This window comes from Lipophrys pholis (assembly GCF_963383615.2).
Source record: "Lipophrys pholis genome assembly, chromosome: 9".
Taxonomy (NCBI): Eukaryota; Metazoa; Chordata; class Actinopteri; order Blenniiformes; family Blenniidae; genus Lipophrys; species Lipophrys pholis.
Genome location: NC_137639.1, coordinates 28,651,334 through 28,668,766, shown reverse-complemented (window position 1 = coordinate 28,668,766; position 17,433 = coordinate 28,651,334). Strand labels below are relative to the sequence as shown.

The 17,433-nt window shown below is 42.1% G+C and overlaps 2 protein-coding genes across 2 annotated transcripts in view; both read left to right on the top strand.

The window, feature by feature from the left end:
* Positions 1–12,381: 12,381 nt before the first annotated feature.
* elp6 (elongator acetyltransferase complex subunit 6) lies at positions 12,382–15,030 on the top strand. The gene is made up of 7 exons (XM_080472104.1): positions 12,382–12,645; positions 12,732–12,810; positions 12,895–12,965; positions 13,073–13,197; positions 13,388–13,595; positions 13,675–13,836; positions 14,786–15,030. The coding sequence occupies exons 1-7, from the start codon at positions 12,592–12,594 to the stop codon at positions 14,909–14,911; spliced, it is 825 nt and encodes a 274-aa protein (XP_080328230.1). The 5' UTR covers positions 12,382–12,591; the 3' UTR covers positions 14,912–15,030.
* A 538-nt stretch (positions 15,031–15,568) lies between these two features.
* Positions 15,569–17,433, top strand: part of scap (SREBF chaperone) — a 37,747-nt gene continuing 35,882 nt past the window's right edge. Inside the window, exon 1 of the mRNA XM_080471134.1 lies at positions 15,569–15,692. The gene's annotated coding sequence lies outside the window, so the exon portion shown is untranslated. The remainder of the gene's footprint in view (positions 15,693–17,433) is intronic.

Here is a 17,433-nt window from a genome sequence, read left to right as displayed (position 1 = left end):
CACCTCACTATCAAACTCTTTTTCGTGCAGCCCAACAGAGTCGGAGTTCACCCGTCTTAATGGCTTCGGCAATGTGAAGGTGATTTCAGGTGGTTCGGTCTTTCCTGAGTTTTCTTACTCATTCCATGACCTTGATGGACAGACGGCGGTTGGCTCGGTTGCCGTGGTGATGGATTAGCTTCTCTCCATTGATTAAAATAAGCAAACTACGTCATAACAGCCTCTCAAATGAGATGACTCAATCAAGAAATCACTCGAGGCTCCCAGCAGGTGGTCTATTTATACACATAAACACAACATTTTGAAAACGATGTTTGTTTACATGGAAATCGCAGAAATGCTGAAAACATTGTAGTTTTTCTGTTGGGCCATTTCTGTGGGTGTAGATTTACCACAGCAGCATTGCGCAGTAGCAGCGTACCCGCCGTCTACACAGCGCTTGAGCCCGAGTTTTCGAAAAGTTCCCCCTTGTGAGCCGTTTCCAAAAAGTTGTATTTTCAGTGGCTCTGGGCACCATGGTCGTGTAAACATTCAAAATGCATCAAAGGTTTGCTTTTACATGGAATAATTGCCATGTCAGCAGTGTAGTTAATCGTATTTCTGTGCGATGCGGCTGTAAATCCTGATAAAAGCAGCTCAGGCGGTGTACGCTCCCGTGGACGGCAATCATTTTTTTGGCACAACACCGGAAACAGCATCAGCACGTGTGTGAGGTGAGTCTGACCTTCATGTTGTAAATGAAATAGCGAGCCGTGGCTGCCACACCACACAACCAGGGCCTCATTAAATGCACTCTGAAGCGGTGACAGGAGTGTGATGGATGAGGCACAATGCTCACGACCAACTCAGCTCCAAACCTCACTCCCACCACAAACTTACGATGTCCAAAAGCAGTTTTTTTTTTTTTTTTAATGGCCGCTGGACCAATAAAACAGGATTTATTGTTTGTAATATTAACACTCACATCTGCCGTTCATTAGCAATTCTACCTTATCTGTGACATGTCTGCATGTTTATAGTTTCTCTTGCTACTTTTTTCATTCATAAATCTTTCAAGAAGCGTTAACATCCAGATTATAGAGCATCTTCCTCCACTAACATCCAGATTATTGAGCATTTTCCTCCAACTAACTCATATAATTTAAACAAAAATTGTGATTATAGAACATCATCCACCAACTAACTGATATACTGTAACTTCAACCAACATCCAGATTATAGAGCATTTTCGTCCAACTAACTCATATAATTTAAGATAAAATTGTGATTATAGAACATCATCCACCAACTAACTGATAGACTGTAACTTCAACCAACATCCAGATTATAGAGCATCTTCCTCCAGTAACATCCAGATTATAGAGCATCTTCCTCCAGTAACATCCAGATTATAGAGCATCTTCCTCCACTAACACACAGATTAAAGAGCACATTCCACCACTAACATCCAGATTATAGAGCATCTTCCTCCACCAACATCCAGATTATAGAACATCTTCCTCCACCAACATCCAGATTATAGAGCATCTTCCTCCAGTAACATCCAGATTATAGAGCACCTTCCTCCACTAACATCCAGATTATAGAGCATCTTCCTCCACTAACACACAGATTAAAGAGCACATTCCACCACTAACATCCAGATTATAGAGCATCTTCCTCCACCAACATCCAGATTATAGAGCATCTTCCTCCACTAACATCTAGATTAGAGAGCATCTTCCTCCCACTAAATGATGGAACTCATCTCAAAGGTAACAAAGTGGTCATCTCTAAATATGACAGCTGGACTGTTATACAAACTGTCTTGTCAGCACATACATGGTGGCTGCAGCCACCGGGAAGCAGTCTGCTGCCGCTGCATGTTTACGGCCTCCAGAGACGCTTTCCCATTTCCAGCTGGACGTGCGACCACGTGAAAATAACTGACACTTACAGACACACAAGCAGCATATGAAGGGAAAGCTACAGAAAAGTTTATCCAAAGTGTGTCTGCAACACACCCGAACACAAAAAGCTGAATTATGAACAGTTTATGCTTTAAAATTGCTTTGTAGAGGCGGCGTAAACAATTAAATGTGCTTTTCTTCTTGCTTTCCGGCTCAGACCAGCCTCTACACACCTCCCACACATTTCTAACCTCTACTCTCGTGAGCTTTTTGTTCCATTCAGGATGTTCGACTGGCACAATAGACACACACACACACACACACACACACACACACACACACACACACACACACACACACACACACACACACACACACACACACACACACACACACACACACACACTAACACTTACATTCATGTACGCACAGAGCATCTGTCGGCTTCCCAAGCCCCCTAATAAAGACACGCAAAGGCCTTTGGCCTTCCATGCACGCAAAGATCTTGACACTTTTGTGAGTCTTAGTAATTCAACTATCTACAATTTGATGAGAGTAAAGTCTGAGGGAAGTCGTCGAGGTGTCGGAGGAATGATCACGTTCCGTTAAAGTGGTGAAGATTAGATCACTTCAGAAGTTTTCATGACAAATATTGGTCACAAGTCCGAGTTCTCAAGTGAAAACGCAAAACTTTTTTCACGTTTTTGGCGTCTGTTTACATGAAAATGGGGCTCAGAGACGCTCAAAAGACACATTTTTGAAAACCCATTTACTACGGCTGAGGTGTGCATCCACAGACGTGGAGCTTGAGCGTTTTCAGAAAGCTCCACGTCGGAGCGCTGTTTTCCAACAGTTGTGTTTTCAGTTTTCCACGCCATGAAAGTTTTGCATTTTCACTCATTTTCTTTGTCGCGTAAACGGGATTTGAAGATAACGCAACGGAAAAATTGGAGAAGTTTCAAGACAATAGTGTGCCAGATTGAGGTCAATTCAAGTTTTAGAAGGTTTGCGATATTTTCTTCTGGACAGGTAGAAATTTCAAGTTTCAGACTCAAATTTGACCAACTGGTGGGTCACAAACCATTTCCAGAGCCCTCCCACGGTTAAAAAGGAAATGTTATTATAAGAATCTGTATAACGTCGTCTATTCAGACGCCTTAATGACATGTTTGAAACTTTATCTAAGTAGAGATCAATTATATTTCATGCTTGCGTACTTTTTAAAAATATAGAGTTGGATTTAATCTGGCAAAAAAAAAAATTATTTCCTCTTTAAGTGTGATATCATACCGGACTAACTCAGGTTCAAACCGCAAACCCTCTTTGAATTCAAGTTTTCTTCGTTTGGATCCTGGATCTCACATCCAGGCCAGATAAGAAACATTACTCTGAACTTTCAGAAACGTCTAGACGCCATGACTGCAAAAAAAAAAAAAAAAAAATCAAATAGTTTCCCACACGGATAGAAATACGACAACAATACACAACACCCTCAGCTGATAAACAGCCCGGGACGGAGTCTCAGATGAGGCCCTCAGAGCCGACACCCTTTTGTAACGTCACCCCCCCCCCGCCTTTTTAGACGGCTGAGACGGGTTAAACAGCGGCATTGTGGTGGATCCTTCCCAGGGTGGCGGGTGGGGGAAGGTCTACGTGCTTTCTTTAAATAAATAGACGAGGAGGGGGTAAGAGGGCATTTCAGCCCTCACAAGGTAAAAGAAAAGATTTCTTTTTTGTTTTTAATACAGAAAGGGAAACAGCAGTAGGCAGCCTACAATAAATACAAAAAAACAGCAGCAACAGTGATTATCACTCTCTTGATTCCTATCACACACACACACACACACACACACACACACTGGAAGCTGGCTCATGGATGCACATGCTCACACACACACACATAGTGACACCAATAGAGGCTCCTCTGACTTGAAACGAGTGAAGCCAGAAGCAGCAGCGGACTCCATGGCAACAAGTGGGCATTACGTTACCAACAGGGAGAAGTGGAGCGGGGTGTGTGGGGTGTGTGGGGTGTGTGGGGTGTGTGTGTGTGCTACACACACACTGATTGAGCACCATGCGTGACAAACAGGGTCAGGAAATCAGTTATAAAGTAATGCTTCTGCAGCATTTATGTTCTCGTGATTCTCTTGTATAGGAGGGCGGTAGTAAATCATATTGGAAAGAGACGAGTCATTTTTGAGACTTCGCTATATTGTGCAGCAGCAAACATGGTCAGCAATGGCATATTGTTGAATTTTTAAAACTTACATTTGGTTTGTTTGATTAGGTTTTTTTTCTGGTCCTCCAGTGTTATTCAGCTGCACATCCAGCTTATAGAGCGGTATGCAAACCAGAGTTTTCTAGTGACCTTTTCAGTTCAGTGGCCACAAACGCTCCAACTTCGTCTTGACCGCTGAAAAATAATGTCAAATAACCTTTAGATTTAAAAAGGGAAACTTGAAGGTTTTTCGTCATTGTGGTGCAGATTATAATGATGATGTCTGTGATTACATGAAACTACACAAGCTTTGAGACTACACACACACACACACACACACACACACACACACACACACACACACACACACACACACACACACACACACACACACACACACACACACACACACACACACACACACACACACACACACACATTCAGTAATTGAGAGTCAAACAGTAACATCCACCAAACGAGCCCAGAAACATGCAGTGAAAGGACATATTAACATATTAACCCTGTGTTCGCATCTGGATGTTTTTCATGTCTGATGACCTTTTGAAGATGTGCTCTCTCTCTCTCTCTCTCTCTCTCTCTCTCTCTCTCTCTCTCTCTCTCTCTCTCTCTCTCTCTCTCTCTCTCTCTCTCTCCTCGTGCTCCGTTTCACTCTCACTTATCTGCTGCTGGCAACGATTTTGTGCATCTTCAGACAGAGGGCGTTGTCGCCATGGAAACCCATTCTGAGGCAACAGTTTAAGGCAGACGAGAGCCAAACTCGATGACCTCCTGCTTCCACTGCCTTCACACTCACACGTACACCCACTAACACGCACACACATTCACACACAAACACACACACACAGGAACACAGGAACACAAACACACACACACAGGAACACAGGAACACAAACACACACACACAAACAGGAACACACGTATATATTTATACAGATACAGACATGCCCATTTTCTCTTACACACACACGAGCAACGCAAATGTATGCATTCACACATGCTGATAAGACGCAACACATCCTCGCACACACACAAAGCGAGCAACACGCAGTAGCAGATTCGCAAAAATATCCGCTCACACACTCACAAACACACTGTCGAATGCATGCACACTCGTAACCGAGTTACAAATGCAATCACACATGAATACACACAAATTAACACACGCACGAAGACACGCACGTAAAAAACACACAGTAGCAGATTATTTTCACCCGTGCACACGCTCACGCTCACATACTCACACACAAACACGTGAATGCACAAATATTAACATCTACAAAGACACATTCAAGCAAAACATGGTAGCACATACTCAAAATTACACAATCGTACATGTGTGTATGTACACGCACGCACGCACGCACGCACGCACGCACGCACGCACACACGCACGCACACACACACACACACACACACGATTAAGTGACTCTTATGCAGCTTTACTGTCATCTAGTAATAAACTGTCGACCATCAGAGCATTACTGCTCTCAACTCTACTTTAGCTTCAACTTTGTACCCGGAGATCTCCAGCCACCCTAATCCTCTCCCGCACAGCTGTCCACATGTCGCTTACGTTTCTCTAATCACACACACACACACACACACACACACACACACACACACACACACACACACACACACACACACACACACACACACACACACACACACACACACACACACACACACACACACACACACACACACACACACGCGTGCGTTGTTTTTAATTGAACATCTCGGTATTTGTGTAGATTACAAAGTCCTCTCGTAAAATTTAAGGGTTACTATGAATTTCATATGAGTGTTTGTATCACGACTGAGCTGATCTGCCTGTGGTGAGGAAACCATGTGGAATCTAAATTCTGGGGAGTGTTTCTTTCTTATTCATACTTTTGGTTTATTGCTTTAATTCAGTCCTGATGGACTCATTAGTATTTTTACATTTTTAATGAACGCCATAAAGGAAAAAGTCCAACCAAATAGTTTCTCGGTTTTCCATTGAGCATCTCTTGACCCTTCAGATGAGGACATCATGGCACTTGAAACGTTGTAAAAGGGGCTTAAGATGGAATCTGTTCCATTGCCATCATTAATATTTCAATTGTGAAGTTTGAAACTGCTCAGTATCTTTAATGCCAAACATATAGTGGCGTGAAATGATAATCCAAAAGAGCGACGGTTATATAATGCTGGAATACTCTAGTAGACTACTGTGGGTGGAAATTGACCTGAATTACTTTCTTTTATTTTACAATTTCATGTGAAATGCAAAACACTCTTTCTCTTCAGCTGGACTTCAAAATGGATAAATGCTCACAGGGGTGTGTCGTATGTGAGGAGGGTAACAAATGAGACGGAGCAGGGAGAGGAGAAGGAAACAGAGAACATGGAGACGACGTGTGAAGATTTTATTTGGTGTGTGTGTGTGTGTGTGTGTGTGTGTGTGTGTGTGTGTGTGTGTGTGTGTGTGTGTGTGTGTGTGTGGTGTTCAGAGGCAAACAGAGGGAGTTGGGATTCATCAGCCACTCCTGATTGGTTGCCGATGTGGTGGAATGATGGTGTTGGGATCCTGAAGTGGCTGCTGTGATTGGATAGTCGTGCATGAAGGAGGCATGCACGCTCAAACACACACACACACACACACACACACACACACACACACACACACACACACACACACACACAAACACACACACACACACACACACACACACACACACACACACACACACACACACACACACACACACACACACACACACACACACACACAGTCATGCATGCATGCATGTATGCTCCACATAAACATGTGAAAAATCAGTAATGAGCACAAAATGTACAAAGTTTGATTCACATGCAGATGGAAGGAGCTAGAATGACACATGGAGGAGCGACCAGAAAACTGCACCAGCTCTGTACGTGCTCACATGAGCCATGAGCACACAGTGGGCTTTACAAAGCTGGGATTGAAAGCAAACGAAACGAGGAGGAAAGTGCACGGCTGGGGGGAGGGGGGGCGGTGGGGGGGTGGGGTAAGAGAGCATTTCTTACTCTCCAACCCCCCCCCACCCAAAAGTCTAAATGAATCACTCTGGCACTGTCTAGTTTACTAATGAGGCTCTGAGGAATGCTGCTGATCAGAACAGGACCCTCTGGCTTCTTTTCTAATGGAAATCTGGCGATGCTTTACTGTCGACAGCAGCGTAACTCCTTCCCCTGTTCCCCCTCCGCCCCGCCTGCAGCTCCACCAGCAAGTGAATGAGTGAGTGACATGGCTGGTTTGGCAGCAGGGCATCGAGATGGCAGCCTCTTCAGAGGGGCTCGACGTGACCCAACTGGTCCCTCGGACTGTAGTAACATGATGATGATGATGATGATGATGATGATGTTGTTGTCATCCACGTTAATCACTTTAACTTCTGGTCAAACATGAAGCTCAAGAGAACAAGTCACCCGGCAAGGCAACCTTGAAAAGTGTAAAAATGAGACACATTAACTGCAGTTTTTCAAGAAAAGTAGCCGCAGTTGCCCCCCCCCCCCCCCCCCCCTCCCCAACACACACACACACACACACACACACACACACACACACACACACACACACACACACACACACACACACACACACACACTCACACACTCTCTTACCCTATTCGCTGCACATCCATAAACTCTTGAACACGTACTAAATTACCACGTAACGAATGCCGAGGATGAACAGGTGTTAACCGTATATGTTTGGAGCCATCGTATCACTTCAGCCACTCCAGCGGGGGAAGTCGTCTTTGTGTTTAAGATCATTATATCATCTTAAGTGAAGTTCAAAACCTCTAAGCATCGTTACATGACAAGTGATTTAAAAAGTGAACAGGGTGATGGGAAGAGCAGTATTGTGCTCAGTATGTTTCCCGGGCGCTCTGGGTTGTGCAGCAAACGGAGTCATACCACTGATGACCTGTGAGGGCAGTGTTGAGCAGCATAGCTTGTGAGGCCAACCGAAGGAACAAGAAAGACAACAGAAGTAAGGATCTCTACGAGGAATTCAAACAATTCAACAATTGTCTAGTAGGGCCAAGAAAACAATGCAGAGTACAAAACACGACCCGAAAGAGAATTTCTGAAGTTCAAACCCTGATTCTTATGCTTTGTTGCTGCTTCTCAATAACCCGTCTGCTCCCGCTCTGCAAGGTGACCATTGACCTGGAGCTCCACCTCAACAAGAGGGCCAAGCTGAAGCCTTCCGGAGGATCCGTGGCCCACTACGACGTTTACCTCTACAAGGTCCCCAAAACCAGACCCACGGTCCTGAACGGGCCGAGCGCCAGGACTGCCAACGGCCGCGGCAGAGCCACGGGCCGAGTCCTGCGCTGGAAGGACGACCTGTACCCGCCGTCGCCTCCGTGTTCAGTGTGCAGCCCTGTCTGCGGCCGGGCGCCACCGGCCTCCAGGCCGTGGTCGCTCAAACACTGCGCGCTCTGATGAACTGCTGCTCGTGTCTCTGGACGCGTGCGATGCAGCCAGTTGGACTCATTGAGGGAAACTTTCTTTTCTAGTGGATTCCGCTGCTCTTACAGGCTCATGTTGTTAAATGGGAGCATTTTAGTGTCCGGGACTAATATGAAGTAGATGGCAGATTACGCTTCCGTAAAGGGGAACTGCTGTGTTTCCCTGGCATCTGAAACAAACTTCCAGAAGGTGAATGACTGTGAGTCGCTGATAAGAACTAAATGCTTCTGAAATAGAAGGAAATTGAATTTCAATTATTGTCATTCCTTCATATTCTGTCAAAAAAAGACTCATGAGTCTTACACGTGACTGATCCAATGTGTGTATCATCTTTATGATCCACATGTTTAAATTTATTGCTGCTCTGGAGCTTCCTGTGTGCGACTGGACTGCATATTTTCATAGATTTTTCAAACGTATTTATTGTTTCTTCGATTGAAAATCCCCTAACCACAAATATGTCTTCGGTAGGTTCCATGTAACTTTGTTGTAAGTACAAAGCGATTTTTTTAAAATCTATTTTTATTCATTCATTTCTGAAATGAAATTCTGTGCAAAAAAAAAGTAATTAATAACAAACAAGAGAAACAAACATAATGAACAATAACAAAAAAGAGACACTCCAAATGAGTAATCGAGAGATCATTTGACACACACTCCAATTTGTCAATATGTCAAATTGTCAAAAAAAACAACCAGAAAAGTTATATTTCAAACAAGAAGCAATATTAAATACAAGACAAATGAGTTTTTTTCATGTATGTCAGAAAAATAAACATAAAATGGATTCAACGACGCAAACTCTGATTCAACCTCTTTTATATTCATGTTTATCTATTATTACATTTTTATTGTTCCGTTTCAGACGCCGACCTTTTGCTTGCGGGAAATTCAACACAAAACTTTTCTTTTTGAGGCTGTATGACTGTGAGATAAACCTCTCTCTGCTGCTTCTGCTGCTGCTGCTGCTGCTGCTTCTGCTGCTGCTGCTGCTGCTGCTTCTGCTTCTTACTGGAAAACTTGAAATAAAACACTCGTGAAAAAGTAGAGACGCACCGATAGGACTTTATTTCTTTAAAAGGACGAGTAAAAGACCCAAACGGAAAACCAATTCAAAACACAAGAAGGTTTATGTCAGTTTAAGTTAATTCATTTAACAAATGTCAAATATCTGAAATAACCAGCATAAATTTCATTCGTATTATTATTATTGTTATATTATGTTTACTGTAGCTGTAGATTACTGTTAGGGTCATGTTGTATCAGGCTCAATTAAGAGAGCAGGTGTGAACAAAGGAGTCACCGGCTGCCTTCTACAGGCTTAGAAAAACACTAGTTTCAGACTTTAATTCACAATTGATCTAGTGAAGGCCAGTTATGTTTTTCTGTGGCTGCCAATCCTCCTTCATAAACCACATTTGAAACCAAATTCAAGTGCAATGTTTCTCCAAAGAATATAACAAAATGTATTATATAGTAGAAATGGGGAAACATCTACATTATGAGTAATTAAGCTCAATTTACAGCCAATAAGTCAGCTCCTTCATCAAATTAGCATTAGCAGATATTATATTTTGGTCCACAGTGAAAGAGGGTGACGATCAACATTTCCCATCACTTCTATAATTGTCTGATTTAGAGTTATTCAGTTAATGTTTTTGTATTTGTATGGAGGTTTGTCACCAACATAGCTTTTTGCTTCATTGGGATCAACTGATGCAGCTTTTAATTCTATATTTCAAACGGTACAACCTACAATACGAGTTAAAACTAAAATGCTGATCTTGTGGCCTCATTCAAGTTTGAATATTTACCTGATGCAAGCAACATTGTGTTTCATCTGAGAATTTTACAGCTGCTGTGTGTTTAGAGTTTTTATCAAAATAAGCAACGCTCCCTTAACTATTGAGAGTGACACACTGCCACCTGCTGGACTGTAAAATCAGTCCCCGATTCTCCACCTCCCATTTTACTCCTGTGTGTTTTACTCAGTTGTTCAGTATCAACCATGAGTGTAAGATGGATGACTTGTATGTGCCACACTCCTTTTGATAATGCTCTATAGGCTTTGCTTTTGAACACACACACTTACCTTGTGCAGATGGATTTCAACATGTTTCGGTTGATTGTATTGTCAACATTTCAGGTTATGAATACCAACCATCCATCATCCGTACCGCTTTAAATAACCTCGGGTGATGGAGGGATGGAGCTGATAGACATTCAGGTCAAAGTCTGGGGCAGGTCACCAGATAAATATCATCAATTTACATCAAAAAATGCAGTTTTGGTTGTGGTAAGAAACTGTAATACTGGAAGGAAGACCAGCGTACACACAGGGACAACATGCAGATTCCACAAAGAAAAGCCTGAACTGAGATTTATCAATGTACCACTGTGGAGGTCATGAATTCACAACTGTCCTCCCCAATTATTTTTTTTTACAGCCAATATAAGTAGTTTTATGACATATTTTAGAAAATATTTTAGAATTCCAGCATTTTGATTAAACTTTACATTTCCCCATAGTGTCATTTCTTCAGTGAGTCTTTGTTTTTTCTGTTAAATCCATATTCTTTACACAAAATAATTACAGTGGCAGGTAATGCAAAATATGTACTTTACTAATGTAGATTTTTCTTTTAAGTATTTGTGTATTACCTAAAGTTTTCTTCTCCTTACATTTTTCAAACTGGCTCGTTCCTCGTCTTAACCTCCACGATTCAGAGTTACGGTCAAAGGGTCAAAGCAGTAACAGTTATCCACAGTGAAGCTGCAGTTGTTGACAAAACAAAGAGTGATCCAGTAACACTGATAATGGGGAATGTCAACACTTTTCTTTTTCTGTTAAAAACAATTCCATCCTAAATACAGAAATTAAATGTAATTCAAAGTATTTTATATAGTGTATTCAGGTTTTTTTATTTTTATTAATGACAAAAAAGGTTCTTAATAACCTGGCCTGTGTTAAAATTTACAAGATGAATTATGATATGTGTCGTTGCGAGTGATTTAACCGATGTACGCACACACACATAGTCAAATTACAATAACAAGAGATTCAATCTGTGCGTGTGGCTATGTGCATACATGTATGTGGAGCTCACTTTTATCACTACTACTATCCCCACCAAAAGAAGGCTCAAAATGCCTTGAATATGCATTGTTTATTAATGTTTTTGTTTTTCTTAAAATTACATATATAATTTGAATACCTCATATTGTTCTTGAATGTACTTCAGAGCCAGAACTTCTCTACCCAAACACTTAACTTGGTACTTTTATTTATACCAAATTACTTATTTAATATGTTTGGGTGATGCTGAGCACTTTTGCCAGCCCTGGTTTTTATTAATATAAATATGTTATTCATGTAAACTACAGGTAAGGTCACTTTTTACTGGCAAACAGTTCTTCCATGCGTATATTAGACATTGTTCCCTCTGGGATTAACAAAGTCTATTCTATTCTATTCTATTCTATTCTATTCTATTCTATTCTATTCTATTCTATTCTATTCTATTCTGCCCCTACACTGTAATGGGACCCTAGCTGCTGATTCCGCACCCCACCGCGGGTGGCGCTGCAGGCAAAAAATATACAGAGGGAACGTCGAAGAAGCAGCCATGCGTTTGTAAAGATCGTCTATAAAAATGATGTCACTACAATCACTCTTTTACAACATTGCACACAATCTTGTTGAATAGTAGTTTCCGCTCCGAAAAAAAAAAACCTCAGAGTGAGATGTCTTGTTTTGTTGAAATCCATTTGTAGATCGCTGCATGCTGGTTAGCCGTCCGCAGAGGGAATGGCCTGAAAAAAACACATTATTTTTAGCTTTATATTTAATTTAAGATATCAAAAGTGTCTTCGGTTGAAGTAGCCTGCTTCACAGCGTTCAATTAGCTTCTCATAACGAGCCCAACCCGTGTTATTTAGCAATAATTAGCCATGTTTACAGAGCTGAACAGCATATTAAACTCCTCTCCTGACAGCGTCACACAGGTGAGTGTTTACTGTGTTCAACCCAGGTTATACACTATATGTATGTAATATACGTCCAGCACTTCTCCGAACGTTTTGACCCACAGGGAGAGTTTATCCTGCTGTCAGACAGACAGAGCGATGCTTCTTTCCTCATCCATCACTTCCTCTCTTTCTATCTCCGAGGTCAGTCCTAAAACCTGCCAATCACAACATATTCGATGTCTGTGTATCAGCTGGTGATTATCTGCTTCTTTCTCTCTGTTTCAGCTCGATGTAAAGTGTGTTTCCTGGGTCTGGTGCAGTCCTTCAGTCACTACAGTGCAGTCAGCCAGAGACTGGTGGGTGCTCATACTGAATGTTTTCATGTTTAATGTCAACAGTAAGGGTTCCTAAGAGGAGAAATATATTAGTTATTTCTAACATGTTATGATATGTGTGTTTGCAGGGTGTGAGCCTAACACAGGCCAAGGAGAAAGGCCAGCTGGTATTCTTTGAAGGACTAAAGGAGTCCCTGTCTATTTTCATTCCTCAAGAGGGAAACGCAGAAAGTCAGGCCATGGACTTCCTCAGGTCCGGTCACATCGATTTACTTTGCTTACTTTATACATATATACAATTATATGTTTATGTAGTTTTTTCCAGTTTGAAACGGGTGCTTAAGAACATTTCAGTGCACATTATACAGTGTATAATTGTGTTTGTGACAAATAAAGGTTTTGATTCTTGATAATAAAAGTATTTTTTATCCGTTTTCCCTCAGGGATCCTGCTGTCGGCCTGCGGAGCCTCTACGACTTCATCCTCGCCAGTGTGAAGAGCCCTGACAGTACGCTGGAGGGGGCGGAGGAGTGGGGACCCCCCATGCTGCTGGTGGACGACCTCAGCGTGTTGTTGAGTTTGGGGGTCAGTGCGGGAGCCGCGCTGGACTTCAGCCACTACTGCAAAGCCGCAATCTGCTCCCAGCTGCAGGTCAGACACGGGAAGGACTCTCCGTCCTCGTAATCTCTATATTGCCGTGAACCAACCACGGACGCCTGCTGCCTTGCAGGGGAACCTGGTGATGCTGGTTCGCTGCAGCGGGGAAGAGGAGGAAGAGGAAGGCGACGGCGAAGGCTCCGAGTGGCTCCTGAAAGGTTTGACGCACCAGTGTAGCCTCGCTCTTCATGTTGAGGGTCTGCCAACGGGTTACTGCAGAGATATACATGGACAGGTGAGTGCATGCTCGTGCTGCAGTGTTTTTAATACTCTATTCTTCCAAAATACACAATTCAAAGATCACATAATGACTCTTAATATGATCACTGAATCTGCCAGGTTTATTTTTTTTTTCATTTAAAAAAAATTATGAGGCCCCAGACCTCAATTAATTCTATAGAGTTGATAAGAATAGTACCGTCACTTCATAAAGGACTGAATTCATACAACAAACGCACAATTAAAAGTGTTCAAGCAAAATGGAAGAACGAGCTTCAATTAGAAATTACAGATGAAGATTAATTCAACATGTGAGAGACACACCACTTCACCACCAACTCACCAGTTCTCCAGGAAGAATCTGGTTCTTTATTAACGCAGTTACATTTTCAACACGTCTGCTGCGGTGGATCATTCTGATGTTTTTGGAAATGTCAGAGTGTAAGTTATCACATTTTAATTTAGAAAAAAAAAAACAACACGGTAAGAAAATTTAGAAAATGTCCATTGCTTTTATTGTGGCGTGCATTTAATTCATTCATGACACAAAACTACTACCTTCAAGTATTTACATCCAAAGCGTCATTTATTTAGAAATAAACATTGAAAAAATGCTATTTAGAAGTTTTAAAATAGAGAAGATATGGGCTTGTTGAACGTAAAGAGCCGATCTGCAGTACACACAAAGGTAAGGTCAGCAGAACAACTGGAGGTTCGTCAGGCTAAAGATAAAGATGAATCCATCAAAAAGAAAAAAAGGGTCCAAAGAGAGTCGGATAGTAAATGGCTTTATTAAAACAATGGACAGAATCAGAGCTCAATTCATCTTTTGTGGTGAAAAAACAACTCCTTCAACTTTAAAAAATAAACGTGTTGTGTGTTTTTTTTTTTTTGTTGTTCTGGTTTTACTGTATGATGGTAAAAATTACAGACGAGCGTGACGCAGGTGAATTTCCGTCCTGCAGGTGGAGGTGTGTTGGAGGAGGAGGCGGGGCGATGGGCAGCACACCCAGAGAAAACTCTTTCAGTACAAAGTCCACGACAAAGGAGCTTCTTTCTTCGCTCGTGGGACTTCCAGCGCCGTTCTCTAGCCCCCCCCACCCCCACCCCCCCCCCCCCCCCACACACACACAGGTTTCAGATCTGTGACTCAATGAGCTTTGAATAAAGATTTTTTACTTTTTCTCCATATTAAAGCTCAGTAATCCTGTGCATTGTCCTTATTTCTACCAGTTTTATAAGCAAAATGTTAAGGTTAAGGTTTTTTGTTTTGTTTTTCTAAAGTTTGTAACTATAACAAATACAAATGACAATGACATTTTTTTTTTGTGAGAATAGTATAATAAAATAAAATATTAACTGGACCAGGGAAGCAGAGGCATCAATAGATTACCAGTAAATGCTAAAAGATGTCAATAAAGTACCATTAATAGTAGAACAAACATCAATAACATTTAAAAGTTATAAAGTACCTGTAAGGGTATAAATGAAATTAATTATTAATTATTACTCTTGAAACAGTATAAATAAAGTTCTAGTAATAGTGAAAAAGTATTGACGCAAAGTACCACTTGTTGACATACTGATATTGTGCGCCGGTGTGATTGCACCCAGTGTCCACTGGGTATCGCTGTTTCTCCGCCGGCCGGCCGCAGGGTGAGAGGTCGGAGTGGAGAGGTCTCTTCTGGGATTTGACAACCGGCGGTGTGTTGAGACGCTTCTCCAGCATGTCTGCATCATATGGGAGCCTTGCATAAGCTTTACTTCAGCAGATTCACACGGAATAAAAGGGAATAACGCCGCAGCGTCACGTCGCTTCAATCCCAGGGAACCACAGCGCCAACATTTGGAGGATATCTCGAGTTTGTCCAGGTTAGTGTGCGAAAAAGTTGAGCTCCTTTAGCATTTAGCAGCTCTGCGATATTCAGCTGGTGGAAATTGCACCTGCATTTAATGTCTTTCGTGTCCTCGGTTATACCTACACGGGCTCGTTTGTCACTTTTACCTGATTACACGTCGTATTTAAATCCCAAACTCTCCTTCGCCACATTGTGCCACACAGCGGCGTGCTAATATAGCACGCAGAAGCTAACTGTAGCATCACTTTAGTATTCGGCGTTGCTATTTACAGAAAGCGACTCTGGCAACTTTATTCGCTCGCGTTTGTCGGTTTCAACGTGTGCACGTATGTTTCCCATCCCGGACACTTTTAATAAAACCAATTTCGACGCCTCCTCGATTCATTTGTTTGGGCTAACGAAGCCAGCGGACTTAGCATGTAGCCTGGTGGCGATTTAACTTCTATATTCACAGGAAAACTAAAATGCTTTAAGACGATCTTTTAAGACTATCTTACTACGTGTGTGTGTGTTCGTAGCGGCTGTTGTGTTCTTCATTATTGTGGCTTTTTTTTTCCAAAGAAGCACGTTGATACCCTCCAGTCAACGTTAGCATGCTTACAATGAACATGTTTGTTATTAGTGTTTGTACAGCTTAGAAAATAGGATTTGCTAAAGTTTTAAACTCTGCTCGAGTTGTGGTTTGCGTTGGAAGCTTTTCGGGTATTGAAATGAGCACTTTGTGGTTAAACCTGCTTAATTGGTGGCAGTAACGTGGGCTAGCTGTAGCATGTTGGCAGCTGAGTCTTAAAATGAAATTCAGCTGTTGAAACGATTCACACAAGGCTGAAGAGGGTTGTGTCTTACTTAATGTGGATGTTGGGTTTGATTAACAGTTAAGAAGGATTTTTCTTCATGTAGATGTTCTGTGCTTCTCGCAGATCCCACAAACTGCTTCAGTGGTCAGTGATGTAATCTGTATGAAAGTAATGGATTTCTCCAGTCTTGGATATCTGAACTCCTCTGATCTGCCAGGGTATTTGTTCATTATGTCCTGTTGGTTTTCGTGGTGAGAGCTGCTTTGGGGACACTGTGCAGATCATCCCTGCCTCTGCCTCTGTGCTGGTCTCCTTCCTGGCAGGTGATGCTGTTGCCACATGGTTGCATCAGCTTCATCTCCCCTGCATGTGTCAACAGTCTGGAGAAGCTCTGTGTCACCATTTCACTCGGTTTCTATCAATTCAAGACAGTAAATACAGGTGGAATGCAGAAGTAGAGGCTTCATTCAACTTTAAATGTGTATCATTGGCGTCTCTGTTAATTACTGACTAAAATCAAGCTTCTGTAAGGCCCCATTGTCGTCCTCTATTTCATCAGGATGACAGAAAATCGATTGCAGGGGACCCGCTCCTTGTTACGGTCTGTTATTAAATTTCTGTTACTGATTGACAGGGTGTTTTTCCTGTTTTGTCATCAGCTGTGGTTGTAAAAGCCGCTGCACAGCCACGTTGAGCTTCTACCTGCATTTTAGACTATTGATCTTCAGTGATCGGAGGCTCGAGCTTCAACGGGATGTATCACTGAAGTGTGATGCAGCTATGCTATGAAGACTGGACTCAGCCTAAAGCCCCGTGTTGCGGATACTTTTCTGTTTTTTCATGCAAACTTATTCATGAATATATCACATGATACACAAACCAACTCATTATGCGACAGGAATTTGTAAACCCTGCCGATGCCTTCAAGTTGGGAATTTTATTAAGTGTTGAAAAGAG